The sequence below is a fragment of the Thermobia domestica genome, chromosome 8 (assembly GCF_964235325.1).
Source record: "Thermobia domestica chromosome 8, izTheDome1.hap1.1, whole genome shotgun sequence".
NCBI classification, from domain to species: domain Eukaryota; kingdom Metazoa; phylum Arthropoda; class Insecta; order Zygentoma; family Lepismatidae; genus Thermobia; species Thermobia domestica.
The window spans coordinates 20219075-20233739 of record NC_137461.1 but is presented as its reverse complement, the minus strand read 5'-3'; the positions used below and the strand labels follow the sequence as shown (position 1 = coordinate 20233739).

The following is a 14665-nucleotide window of genomic DNA, read 5'->3' as shown; positions in this document are numbered from 1 at the left end:
TGGTTTCTGGTACTAAACGAAATACATATACATATTCTATAAATGCTATTAGGGGGTTATGCTGTTGGCTTTAGAAATGTCAAAAGTCGAAAATTAACAATTGAAAATATATTTTATTAACAAAAATATCTAACAAGAAAATAAACGTAGCTACGAAATTATTTCAATTTAGTCCAACACTTGCCAACTCTTACTTGTATATGCAATATTTTTTCAGTCCATTATTACCTTGACACCATAATGACACAATAGTCCTTTTAGCAAAAATGGCGTCAGCCTTAAAAAAAACTGACAAATAATTATAACTATTATGTATGAAAATGTGTGAAATACAACACTCGTAAGATTCTCTTTTATATAGTAACTTATCTGCAATATGTATTGCTATCAGGACTCAATTATACTTTCACAAAAATACAAAAACTTTAGCATACTAAAAAACATGGAAATTCACTCACCAGGCAATTACGTCTACTGAAGTATCTGGCAATTTTACATGGTGGGCCAGCAAATTCCCAGCATGCTTCAGTTGATGACAAATAAGAAATTAAATTCGTAAACCAAAACTATACTGCCGTAAAATAAAAATAATAACCAGAGTAACGGAACACTAATAAATAATAATAATAATAATTTATTAATAGTTAGTTTCTGAATACATTACGTATCACCCTCCTCTGTCTGAAAAAGTTCAGGTGATCAGACTAAACTTTTTCAGGCCCAGAATGATACCAACATTATTCAGAAAATAGACTATTAAATTTTTTAACGTATAATAAATATACAAACCAGGTATATGAAACCACTACCCATTATAACCAAATGAATAAAGTAATACATATTGGTGATTTTGACGTTTTTGTGGCCACAAAAACAGATAAATTATAAACTGAAATTAACACAACAAAACCAGAGTAACATATTTATAAGTGTATATATATGTAGTAGTCATACCAGACCTTCATAAACCTTAGGGATCATTAACATGCATCCGAGGTAGGTAGCGTTTTAATAACGATACATGCTAGGGAAACTTCCTATTTTGAGATTCATTGAACAGCAAAGCTGTATTTTTTAGTCAAAAACGAATCAATAACCACAGGCCCAACCCATAAGGGCGACAAGAATTTATTGATAGCATCTTTCTTAGACGAGAGAATATGAGAGCGATACAGCACTCTATCTCCTTCTGAGAAGGTAACTGGAGTTACTCGTTTATTGTAAATACGTCTTCGTTCGTTCCATACTTTTTCCATATTGTGAAATACTTTAGGCCAAATATCTTTGGCCTCTTGAGCTACAATATCGTTATCAGAAATATCCCACCTAGCCATTAAGGGATCAATGGGTTCTCTTCCCATATATAAACGAAACGGACTATATTTAAGTTCTGAATGAACTGCAGAATTAATGCCAAATTGTAATTCTTTCAAATAACTCGACCACTTGTCTTGTTTGTCATGAAAATAACTTCTGATAACCGTTTTCAAAACCTGCACGTAGCGTTCCACGGCGTTTCCACCAGAAAAATAGGGTGAACTACGTATATGTTTAATACCTAAGCCATACAGGAAAGACCTGAAGGTATAACATGTAAAATAAGAGGCCCTGTCTGTAGTGAGTGAAAACGCGAAACCAAATTTACAAAAAATGTTAAATAATTCGCGTGTAATAGTAGTACTATTGGGCTTCCGCAATGGAATTAAATGCAAAAAACGTGTACAGTTGACAAGTACCAATAACAAATAAGAATAGCCAGAACTAGTTGGAAGAGTACCAGACAAATCGGCAAAAAGATGTCCATGAGGAATCTTATTATATTTCGATATTAATTCCCCTTGAGGTTTGGCTAGTCTAGGTTTCGAAATTTGACAAGTGTGGCAAGTGGTTGGTTACAAAAGACTTAACATCCGCCATCATATTTGGCCAAGTGAAGAGCCTACGAATCTTACACAAAGTTTTAAAATAGCCAATATGATTGCCCGTTAGCCGAAATTCATGATAATAACTCATGATCATATTTCTCAAACATAAGGGTAACAATATTTTATACTGAACATTACGAGCCTTAGTTCGCTGGTAAAAAATACCATTTTCTATTCTATAATCACTCAACTTATTTCCATTACTTGCCACTTGTTGATATAAATCTTTCGTGTCAGATTCAGTTTTTTGATCTAATTCTAATATCACCATAGGCTAGAGGCAATTCTCGCAAACTACATATAAAATTCTTAGCATAAACATCCTCGTCCAGTGGTTCATCTAACAAATCATACAAATTGGTATCATATATGCGGGTGAGAAAATCCGGTATTAAATTCTGCCCCGAAGTAATATGTTCAATTTTAAAATTGAACTCAAAAAGTCTCTGAATTATGTTACCATAACGAGATATTTTCTTAGGATTGCGTAACATATGTACCAAACTCATATTATCAGTTAAGATAGTAAATTCATTTACCAAGAACTCCTGAAATCTAATCACCGCATTAAAGATACTAAGCAGTTCCAGTTCAAAGATTGTACGATTAGCGTCAGCCTCCTTTAAACGTTTAGAGTAGAAAGCAACAGGGACCATGGAACAATCAATTGTCTTCTGTGATATTGTCGCAGCCAGGCATTTTAGAGATGCATCTGCCGGAAGATAAAATCTCTTGTTAAAATCAGGAACCTTTAATATTATATTTTCTTCAAAGGCTTCCTTTATTCTTTTAAAGGCATCAATCTGTCTAGGCCCCCACTCAAATTTTCGTTTAGGATATTTTAACTCAGTAATAGGCGACATTATTTCCGCATAATTAGGACAATGTTTCGCAGAATACCCCAGAGCTCCTAATAATTTCTGGACCCCTCTTCTACAACGGGAAGGTGGCAATCGACGGATCGCCTCAATACGCTCAGGGAGTAATGAAACATTACCATTAGAAAACAAGAAACCCAAATACTGAATAGAAGTTTTAAACAGTTTACACTTTTGAGGCGAGACCGTTATCCCTCTGGAACACAAACTAGAAAATACCTCAAGTAACAAATTCTTGTGAGATTCCACATCAGAAGAAGTTAGGACAATATCGTCAATATACCTGTAGAAATCAACACCCTTTCCTTTTAGATCACCCAGCAATCATACAAAACACGAGTAATTGCTTGACTTCCTATCTTTATTCCCATAGGGATTTTATTCCACACATAGGTTTTCCCCTCAAAAGCAAAGGCCGTATAGGCCCTACTATTTTCTGCAAGGACGATTTGATGAAAGCTCCGTTTAGCATCGATATATGATATTATCTTAGCGTTAGCTAGCGAAGCCATACATTTTTCTATATTAGGACAGATCGTATTGTCACCCGTTAAATACTCATTTAATTTCGCGTAATTCAAAACTACTCTACCTTCCCCTTTGGAATTTTTAGCAATGAAACAAGGAGATCGGTAATCAGAGTTCGCTTCTTGAATGACCCTATTACGCTTATATTTCTCTATAAATTTTCTCATCTCATTTCTCTGAGCTTTCGACAACGGATATTGTTTTTCACAAACAACAGCATTATTCTTTACTTTTAAATAATATTCAAAATTGGTAACCTTACCTATTTTATCTGTAAGAATTTCCTTAAATTCATCACACATATATTGAACAAACGAACTTAATGTAGGATTTGTAACAAGCAACTTTTTATCCACACCATCTATAATACTATTGATATCAACACTATTAGCCAAAGTGGATCCATTATCTAAACTACAACAGTACATTTCATATTCCACTGGTTGAATGTCCGGCACAAACAGGTTTATAGGAAAACAGCAGCTGTTTACATTTTGTCTTTTTTAGATAAACGTTCATTCTCGCTGGCAAATGATAAACACTCGCTGCACGTGTGGACTGTCGATTCTCATAATTATTAATAGATAAAGACCTCACCTGCTGATTTTGAATGTCAGTGGCGTATCTTACCGGGACATCCACCTCACCAGAAACGCCAAGAATCAGGTTCCCCTCAAATAGCCGGGATTGTAAATCCTTCCGCTGTGCCCCAGCAACAAAAACAATTGTATCCTTAGAGTGACGATCCTCTGTATTGTTAAATATTCGAACAGCGCAGGAAGTATCTGAGGTGACAGCATCCCCAAAAAGAGTGTGTATTGGGTGCCCTTCATCGACAGACTTCCTGCAAGTAGAATCAAAGGCACTAGTATCCATATTGGAAAAAGATCCAGGGGAGGGTGGGGGGAGTCGAGTTGTAATTCCCGTAAGTAGGTGGAAAGACAGTTGATAACGTTGAAGTTTCAAAGATTTACTCTTAAAGTACATGTAGCACTGAGCATCATTCAAAAATTCCAAACCCAATAAAACAGGAAATTCAAGTTCTGGATAGAGAAATGAGCGCACACTAATAAGTTTGTTTTGTATTTTAAAACTGAATCGCAGAAACTTGCCTAACACAAGTTCGGTATTATTAACTGTCTTTCCTTTAAATGTTTTAGGAATAATTTTTAAGTTCATTTTTGTTTGCAAAAACTGAAACACTTCATTATTTATTAAATTGATAAAAGTTACTGAGTCTATACAAGCATGATATTGTCTATTAAACAGCTTAAGCAAAACATAAACACCTCTATTAGTCTACTCTGAAATGGTATTGAAGCGTCCCTGACCTTCGGCATTGTACGAATTTACTTTTGTATTCATTGAATTAAAGGAAGACAAAGGCAAGCGCGCAGCACCATTTTTAATATGAAAATTTCTACCACCTTTTGAAGCAAAATAATGCTTCGATCTAGATTTTTGAAAAGAGGGGGAAGCACTATCAGTAGCAGTTCTCGTAGAAGACGATATGGATTGAAACAAATTATTGAATTGCAGAGAATAAAGTTCATGCTTCATATACTGTTCCAATAATTGTTCAAAGTCTCTCATAGATGTAGGCATTCCAGCATAGAACAGTTTCTCCCTAATAGTCTGGAGGAAAAACCTTCTTTTGGACCAAACCAAAAATTTCAGTATGTCTAAGGTTTTTCAGCGGTTTTTAGCTCATTTGAGAATGCTGAATCTGAATCTGCCGGGTGTACAAATGTTCACCTTGAGCGTTTTGAGTAATTCAAGATGGCGGTCAATATGGCGACTGTAAAAGTGACAGGAATATTTTTGTATATTTTATCAAGATGGATATCAAATTATATGTTTTTGGGTTGCAGATTCCAATAATAAAATCAAAAATGTTATGAAATTGATACAAATCGAGATATTCAATATGGCGTCCAATATGGCGGCTGTAAAGGTGACAGGAATATTTTTGTATATTTTATCAAGATGGGTATCAAATTATATATTTTTTGGGTTGCAGATTCCAATAATAAAGTCAAAAGTGTTATGAAATTGATACAAATCGAGATATTCAATATGGCGTCCAATATGGCAGCTGCAAAAGAAGTTTATGTTGCCATTTCTGAAACCTATTTTTGAAAAAAAATATTTACCGACATGAGTAATAATAAATCGTAAAATCTTAATTTTGTGCTCACAGATGGCAGTATTTTCATAGAATTTAGGAAAAATATCTCAGAAACAAAATAAGAGATACTTCCAATACTAGAACGATTTATGAAAGGCGATCATTTTCTGCGTCACAAACCAGGTATCTGGAATGCTATATGGTCAGACATGTTCATTGAGAATACATTTATGCGTCATGGCCATGGACCAGGAGGAATAATCGGACTTACACTAAATCCATCAGCAGTGAAGCGATGGGCTTTCAGCCTTCACACTTGCAGTCGTTTAGTAAATGACATTTATGTCATGAGAGATGCTGGACGAGATATGGAAATAACTAAGCATAAGAAAGGAATGCCATCTCCAGTAAAAGGAGATGCTGCAGACCAAATTAAGTTAAAGGAAAAGCTGTCTCGTTGTATAGATCCTCTGAAGCCCGATGATCACCCAAAAACTATTGTGAATATTGACAGGAAAAATTTGTTCCCAGAAAGTGAATGTTGATAATGCTGTTGAGATAGGTGAGAAGGCGTTGTGTTCTTACAAAGAAAAACTACCAACTGGTTTTCACGATCCAATCTAAACAACGGTTCGTAAAGTTTCCTGCCATGACGTCAAAAGAACAGCTAATATTGGTGTCATTGACACAGAACTCTTGTACACGCGTGCAATGTGTCTCATATCTACAAGAGATTTTGATGCTAAAGGAGTGATTTCATATGAGCTTGCCGCTGTCCCCACATCTTTGTTTGATGAATGTGGGACTCCCAGGTTCTGCAAAAGTAAGTCAAAACTGAAACAAATATTACAGGTAGAGAAGTCTATGAGATCGTACAAGCACGAAGATGCTATCATACTTGATGGTTGTGCTGTTTTGTGGGTGATCAACTGGCCATCTAACGGAACTGTTCTTGACTTCATAAAATTGTATCGGTCATATGTGCTTGAAAAATTGAACAAATGCAACGTGTACCTGATATTTGATAAATACAAGGAGTACCAAAGGAGGAATAAGAAGCGTCAGAACAGGATCAACATATAGCAGGTACCATAAATTGTCTTTCAACACATCCTTGCCCTCCCAACAAGTTGTGCTGAATGTTACGAAGAATAAAGTACAACTAGTACGGCTGATCTGCAAGTATATAATGACAGAAGGGTTGCCACCAGATTCCACCAAAAGTCTATTCATCACTGGACCAGAAGATGTTACAACAGAAATAACTGCTGATTGTATCAAGGAACGTCCAGATATGAAAAACACTCTCGTAGAGGCTGATGTCATAATTATCATACAAGTAGTGATGGTAGCCAATCAGTTGGACTGAAATTGTACAATAAATGTAATTAGTGACGACACGGATGTTCTTCTCCTGATGCACCACTACCACACACAAAAACTTACTTGTAACATTTTTATGGAGGCAACTCAAAGTCATAAAGGAGTTATTGACATTGGATTGTCTGTGTCCAAACACTGTGATATTGTTTCAAACTTACTAGCACTTCATTCTCTTTTTGGCTGCGATACAGTTCCTACTCTTTATGGCATTGGAAAGCAGAAGGCAATGAAATTTCTACAAAGTGGGAAGGAGCTTCAAAAGCTTGGAAATAAGACATCACTACTTGCAGATGTGATTCAGGAGTCAACTGAGTTTATAGCTTCTTACTATGGTAGTAGGATAACTGGCCCTACAATGTCTGATGTCAAAAGAGATGTCTGGCTGAAGAAATTGTCAAAGAAGTCTGCCGTACATATCCCGAAATTGAAGAGCTTGCCACCAACTACGGAGGCATTTTCTGAAAATGTAAAAAGAGCTCATTTCCAGGCTTGTATTTGGAAACAAACAGATAAACCAGACCCACCAGACATGGATCCGTCACATTTTGGGTGGTATCGTGATGAGTTGAACAAAACATTGGAACCAGTTACTGTACCACTAAGAACTGTGATGGCACCGAAAGACATCTTAAAGATGGTGAGTTGCAGCTGTTCTTCTGAAAACATGTGTAAAGGACGTTGTGGCTGTGTGGAAAATCATAATAGCTGCACTGACTTCTGCAATTGTCAGCTTCTAAACGATGGTGAAGCTTCTAAACGATGCCAGAATATCTTCACACGTCAAAATACTAGGAATCTAGAAGACGAAAACATGGATACTTCTTCTGACGAGGACTGACAAGTGACTGATTTGTGATATTTATTATTTTGTTGCGGAGTAACATAGAAACATCGGTATTTTGTATTGTAAATGTACATATTTCGCATTAATGTGGTCAGCAACATAATTCTTGATTAAGAAAACGTCCAGGAAAAAAATATAAGAAAATCTTCAAATCTAAGCTTGTGTTGTTTGTTTTCTTTTGCACGCAGAAAGGAATGGTTTTGTAAATAAATATAGAGAAGCCCAAAATGCGGAAAAAATGTTCTGGAGCGCAAACAAGGTGAGTTGCGGTGACGGAGAAAGCATCAACACCCAATACAAAATTTCAGTGTATCAGATATTGTTCTAAGTATGTACGTAGCTCGAGGGTCGCGAATCTGAATATTCCATATTGAATATATTGATTTCTATCAATTTCATAAGGGTTTTGAAGTAGCTATTGAAATCTGCAACCCAAAAAACATATAATTCGATACCCATGTCGATACAATACTCCAAAAATATTCTTGTCAATTTTACGGCCGCCATATTGGGTGCCATATTGAATACCTCGATTTGTATAAATTTCATAACATTTTTGACATTATTATTGGAATCTGCAACCCAAAAAACATATAATTTGATACCAATCTTGATAAAATATACAAAAATATTCCTATCAATTTTACAGTCGCCATCTTGGCAGCCATCTTGAATTACTCGAAACGCTCAAGGTGTACATTTGTACACCCGGCAGATTCAGATTCAGCACCCTCAAATTAGGTAAAAGCCACCGAGAAACATTAGACATACTGAAATTTTTAGTTTCGATGGATTTCCTCCAGACTATAACACTGGGAGTAACACCCAAAGCAATTGCACGCAATATACTTTCTTCATCCACTGTAGATGATCTTACTAGTGTAATTTTACACTAGTACACACCCTCTTCACATAATCCTTAATACGTTCACGTGAAGCTTGTGGCCGATAACAATTATTAACCATAAGTTGATGCTGAGCACAGTCAGAAATTAACTGCCGAACAACGTTTCTACAACATGGTCCCAAGCACTAGCTAAAGAACAGGCTTCAGTGAAAATATCACTAAGAGGATTTCTCAACCTTGATCTGACTGCCAACATTAAACATTCGAAAGGAAAAATATTCAACTCGTCCAATTCACTCAATTGGACTAAAAAGGCATACAATTGGTCGGGCACTGTACCATCGCACTTCGGAAGTTGATTCACATACATATCAATAAGCTTCAATTGTGCATTTTGTTCTAATTTGCTATGAGGGATTGAACCCGAACTCTCATTCATACGTGGTAGCGTTTGTCCGCCATTCTTATTGCTTACTAGTCCCACTATCACTTCCTGATGCAAAATTGGTTTGAGTGACTTGTGATTTCACATCGGGTTTTGAACCCCATACCTTTCCGGAACGAGTAAGGTACAAGTCCTTGTCTTCTTCAGATTCTGACATTATGAATATTTGCAAAACAAATGAATGAACTTTGTAATACCTTAACAGAGTATAGCTTTTTTTTTTAAAAAAAATAATAGAACGTACCTGTTTTCGTAAGTTCAAGGCTACAAACCAGCAATTTACACCTGTTGTTTATAATCCAATTGATAAGACGAGAAACAGACAGGTTTCTTTCACTATCAAGCAAATACAAGTAGTAGCAAAGACTACATGCCCCCGAGCTACTTCAATTAAAGACCAGAAACACAAACACACGAGAGCGAGTTGACGTAATTTATTATATGTAACCATTTTCTCTCCCCATCCTCACAACCTAACCAAGACAAATTGAATAAATCCAGAATGTATTAGAAAGCACATTGTAAGGCCGAAGAGACAAAACAGCCACACAGCTGGATGAGTAGAAAACCTTCGCGAGTAGTTAAATTTGGTTTCTGGTACTAAACGAAATACATATACATATTCTATAAATGCTATTAGGGGGTTATGCTGTTGGCTTTAGAAATGTCAAAAGTCGAAAATTAACAATTGTAAATATATTTTTTTATTAACAAAAATAACTAACAAGAAAATAAACGTAGCTACGCAATTATTTCAATTTAGTCCAACACTTGCCAACTCTTACTTGTATATGCAATATTTTTTCAGTCCATTATTACCTTGACACCATAATGACACAATAGTCCTTTTAGCAAAAATGGCGTCAGCCTTTAAAAAAACTGACAAATAATTATAACTATTATGTATGAAAATGTGTGAAATACAACACTCGTAAGATTCTCTTTTATATAGTAACTTATCTGCAATATGTATTGCTATCAGGACTCAATTATACTTTCACAAAAATACAAAAACTTTAGCATACTAAAAAACATGGAAATTCACTCACCAGGCAATTACGTCTACTGAAGTATCTGGCAATTTTACATGGTGGGCCAGCAAATTCCCAGCATGCTTCAGTTGATGACAAATAAGAAATTAAATTCGTAAACCAAAACTATACTGCCGTAAAATAAAAATAATAACCAGAGTAACGGAACACTAATAAATAATAATAATAATAATTTATTAATAGTTAGTTTCTGAATACATTACGTATCACCCTCCTCTGTCTGAAAAAGTTCAGGTGATCAGACTAAACTTTTTCAGGCCCAGAATGATACCAACATTATTCAGAAAATAGACTATTAAATTTTTTAACGTATAATAAATATACAAACCAGGTATATGAAACCACTACCCATTATAACCAAATGAATAAAGTAATACATATTGGTGATTTTGACGTTTTTGTGGCCACAAAAACAGATAAATTATAAACTGAAATTAACACAACAAAACCAGAGTAACATATTTATAAATGTATATATATGTAGTAGTCATACCAGACCAGACCTGGTTATTGAGAACATTCCTTTTAGTTCTCTTTTGGGTCATTTAATTTTATAAAATTGAGATCTACTTGCAGTGATTAATTTCGTGTTTTAATGCCCGAGGCAAAAGCTGGCAACACAGCATTGAGCAGCATGTGTGCGCGCAGTGAGCTGTCAGAAGGGACAAGTAGTATCAACTGCAGTATACATCAAACCAAAAATCTACCAATTATTTGATCATCATTCACTTGCCTTGATCATTTGTCTCTCATAACCTAACAGGCATAATCTTGAGACATTTAACTGAAAGGAAAAAAGATTGATTGTTTCTTTGGTTAATGTTTAAAAAATTTTATTATTGTATATAATTACATAAAAAGCGAGAGTATAACGCGTATCATTGGAAAGAAGTACAAAAGGTATACATACAGTAACGGAGTAGCTATACTATATGGCTACTACAAATTAAAATAAGAGTCGTAACGAGAAGCAACCTCGCCGAGTGTTCAATACTTCGCATCTTGATTACTTGGTTCAGATCTAACTTCGACGCTGCTTCCTGCTCTATAGATAGTACACCAATCTATAGGTATAGTATACACTTAGTCTGTTCTCAATTGCTGTTGATGTGAGATAATTTTTCAAGATTTTTCATTTTACCTTGCCTTTGTAAACACTCCCTGAACATGCATTGGATACTGGGTGTGTCAAATTTATTGCACGCAGGCAGTTCTCATGAGCATTTCCAATCAGCTGTGAACCGACGCTAAAGCTTGTTTCGAGCGGACAAAGTTTAATTTTAGACTTGGTGAACCGTGTTCGCTTTGATTATTCTTGAGCAATAATAATAATAATAATAATAATAATAATAATAATAATAATAATAATAATAATAATAATAATAAATGAGCTTCGTTTCACAGTGTGAAACAATGGTAGACTTCCAGGCAATAGGAATTCAAATAGGCCTACTCAAACTTGAAGTAAAACATCTGTAACTACTGTTTGTAACAGATTCATTAATCAGACGCTAAATCCATATCAAAAAGCCATTTTTCTCGCTATGCTTTACTGTTTAGGTCTATGATAATAAAGCTTGAAATGGAAAATCGTTAATTTAAACCAATTCCAGATTCAATAGAGAGTTAAGGGAAGAGATAGAACCTACTCTTGGGAAGCTAAATTGATTGCAAGAAACTGGACTTAGATACCTCTTACCCATGAGCGCCCAAAGAAAATTTCCTAGGGGGCCATCTCCCTGGTTGCCATATTACGTTCGGTATTTTTTTATTTGTATTAAGAAAATCTTAAGAAATTTAATACATTTTCGTGATCCAGGGGGGCCCGGCGCCCTGCCCCTCCTTTAGACGCCCATGGTCTTAGCGTTTTTGCTCTGTAGAAATCAGTATTGAAACCGGAAGCAGTATTAAATTTGAAGCACTTCCGGTTTTGGTGGTGTGTCCACGATACTCATATATATTGTCTTTAAACGCAGAATCGTTTGCAAAACACCGCTTTTTGCTATCTGTTACTGCTTTTATTTTATGACGATATACGTTCAAACCGGAAATTACTAATCTGAACAACTTCCGGCTTGAATAGAGAGTTAGTGGAGGAAATGGAATCTATTCTTAGGGCGCTGAATCGATTGCGAGAAAAATCATATCTCGATATCTCTTACCGTTTTTTTTTTTTTTTTTTTAGATATCTGCCGATAAACGGACGGACGAAGTCGTTCTATATATGAGTGCCGATACTTATGCAAAGCATAGTTTGGAAGTCTTATAATAATAATAATAATAATAAAAACTGATAGACAAACTCGCATTATCATTCATGGACATCTTTCTTATGAGATTGTCTTTGTACAGTCAGCGACAAAAGTTGTTTCCGGTTGATAAAATTAGTTCCGAAAATAACTTCAGAATGGAACGAATAATTTGAGTACAGTATTTATCAGTAAATTAAAAATAATGTTATTTTCTGTATGTTCCAGCCATACTACCGTTACGCGGTATTCAAAAAATAAATTTTACCAAATGGAAAGAACTTTGTCACTGACTTTACATTAATAAAACCTATTAATTACCTTTACTACTGTATTGAGAAAAATCCGTTCTCCAGACAGTGGTATATTGTACAAATATACGGAATCCTCTTGCTTACTACAGAAATCAGTATGGAGCATACGTTATCCATATACTACATACGCACTGCCTTTAGATGTTACATCACGCTTTTGCAGGATGTCTGATAACAGTCTTCCGAATATCACATGCATATACTTATGTTACATTCCTCAGCTATACTTATGTTATATACGTCCATTTGTATGTGAGATCCTGACCGACTATATTGTTTCATACGGAAAGTACGTATAGATTGAACACTTATACGGAAAGTGTTATAAAACATAATTACTTTTCAGTTGTACGTCTGCTGTACGTTAAGTCCAAAAGCTACAGAAATTACGCATTTAACGTACCTTTTTAAGTACGCTACCTACATTTTTTTTCTCAGTGTGCTTGTCCATTCCGTGAAGCGAATGTTTTACTTAAGAGTTTTCATCCCGGCGAAATTAAAATACCGCTAATTTTACAGTAATTATGTGATATCTTCAAATAGATAAAAGATAATAGAAATATGGAACAAGAGCGCCCTAGACAATATTATTTTACGTGAGGTACCGCTATCACAAGTCACCTAGTGGCTTTCCGTTTTCAGCTGTTTAGAAACGCGAAAATAAATGCCGATTTTGAAAATGGCTCGAAATTGAAAGCAGATAAGTGAGTCGTGATAACGGTTTCTCATGTAAAGTAATATTGTCTAGGGCGCATTTGTTCCACATTTCGATTATCTTTTATTTATTTGAAGATATCACATAATTACTGTAAAATTAGCGGTATTTTAATTTCGCCGGGATGAAGACTCTGAAGAGAATATAGAGATTTTGAAAAATCTCATAATTAGAAAGGAGTGGATAGCTTATTAACCTTTCTTATTAATAAGATCTTTTTAACTTTTCTTTTCTCGTTGTAGGTGTCTACACGGGCAGCGTCTACAAAGATTATGGGCTTCTCAAAAACGGATTTCCAGCCGAGTCAGTAATGAACGGTTCAGTGGTTGTTGTGAAGACTCATGAATGGGGATCCAAAGCTCGAAAGCCATATGGAAAGGCAGTGCTTCTGGTTCGACCTCCGGGTCCTGCAATCCAAGCAGAGTTCAATCGACAGAGCGGAGGCCATATTGGCTTTGCTTCACCTGAAAGATATCGCAGAAACAGGGGGAAATGTACGTTTACTTTATTTCTTAATCAATATTGTTATATTTAAACTGTTTCATTCATGATTTCTAGTAAAACTCCAACTGACCAAAGCACTGTATATTGTAAAACTTTGTCTCATATAGGATTTTTGGGTAGAGCATTTAATAAAAAGAGCGTCCGGAAATCGACTCCCACTATCAGCTTTTATTACAAAAGCTTCCACTATAAAAGTATTTTTATAAAATACTATACAAATTAATCTCTCTAGAATCAAAGGTTAGTTATAGGTGGTCTTTGACCGTAAAGTCGCAGACAGGATCTCCAACAGAGCCCCGTAGCAGACTAAGAGGAGTGGAATTAAGGAACCAATGCTCCGTAGCAAGCAGAGGCGGATTAAGTGGCCAACAGAGACCCGTAGCAGGCTAAGCGGCTGAGGTTAGGATTCCCAGACAGAGCCCAGTAGCAGGCTAAGCCAGGAGATAGGATAGGCGTAGTCCCGTAGCAGACTAGAGGCCTGGGGTTAGGTTACTCCAAGAGTCCCGTAGCAGACTAGAGGAGGGTCACCAGAAAACTGGTACTGAACAGGGGACTCTCGGGGTAGCTTTTCTGCTCTAATATTTCCCAGGATACTTTGCGGTCGGTGACGTCACGTGGAGGTATCGCGGTATTTTTCAAAATAAATGAAATTCTGTATAAACAATAACACTACTGTTTCAAGATGGGGAAAAGTTATTTTACTTGTGCAGTAGCTCATTCTAATAACATAAGAAGCAATACAAACGAAATAACGTTCCATCGATTCCCTAAAAATAATGAAATTCGAAGAAGATTGATTTCCTGCTGTAAGCGAAAGAACACTTTTAATGTGGATAACGCACGAATATTCTGC

General features: G+C 35.7%; 1 protein-coding gene across 1 annotated transcript in view; it reads left to right on the top strand.

The window, feature by feature from the left end:
• The window catches only part of LOC145692758 (WSCD family member AAEL009094-like), a 290574-nt gene that overhangs the window by 253321 nt on the left and 22588 nt on the right, over nucleotides 1–14665 (top strand). Inside the window, exon 4 of the mRNA XM_081768202.1 lies at nucleotides 13551–13802. Coding sequence (XP_081624328.1) covers nucleotides 13551–13802 — 252 coding nt within the window. The remainder of the gene's footprint in view (nucleotides 1–13550; nucleotides 13803–14665) is intronic.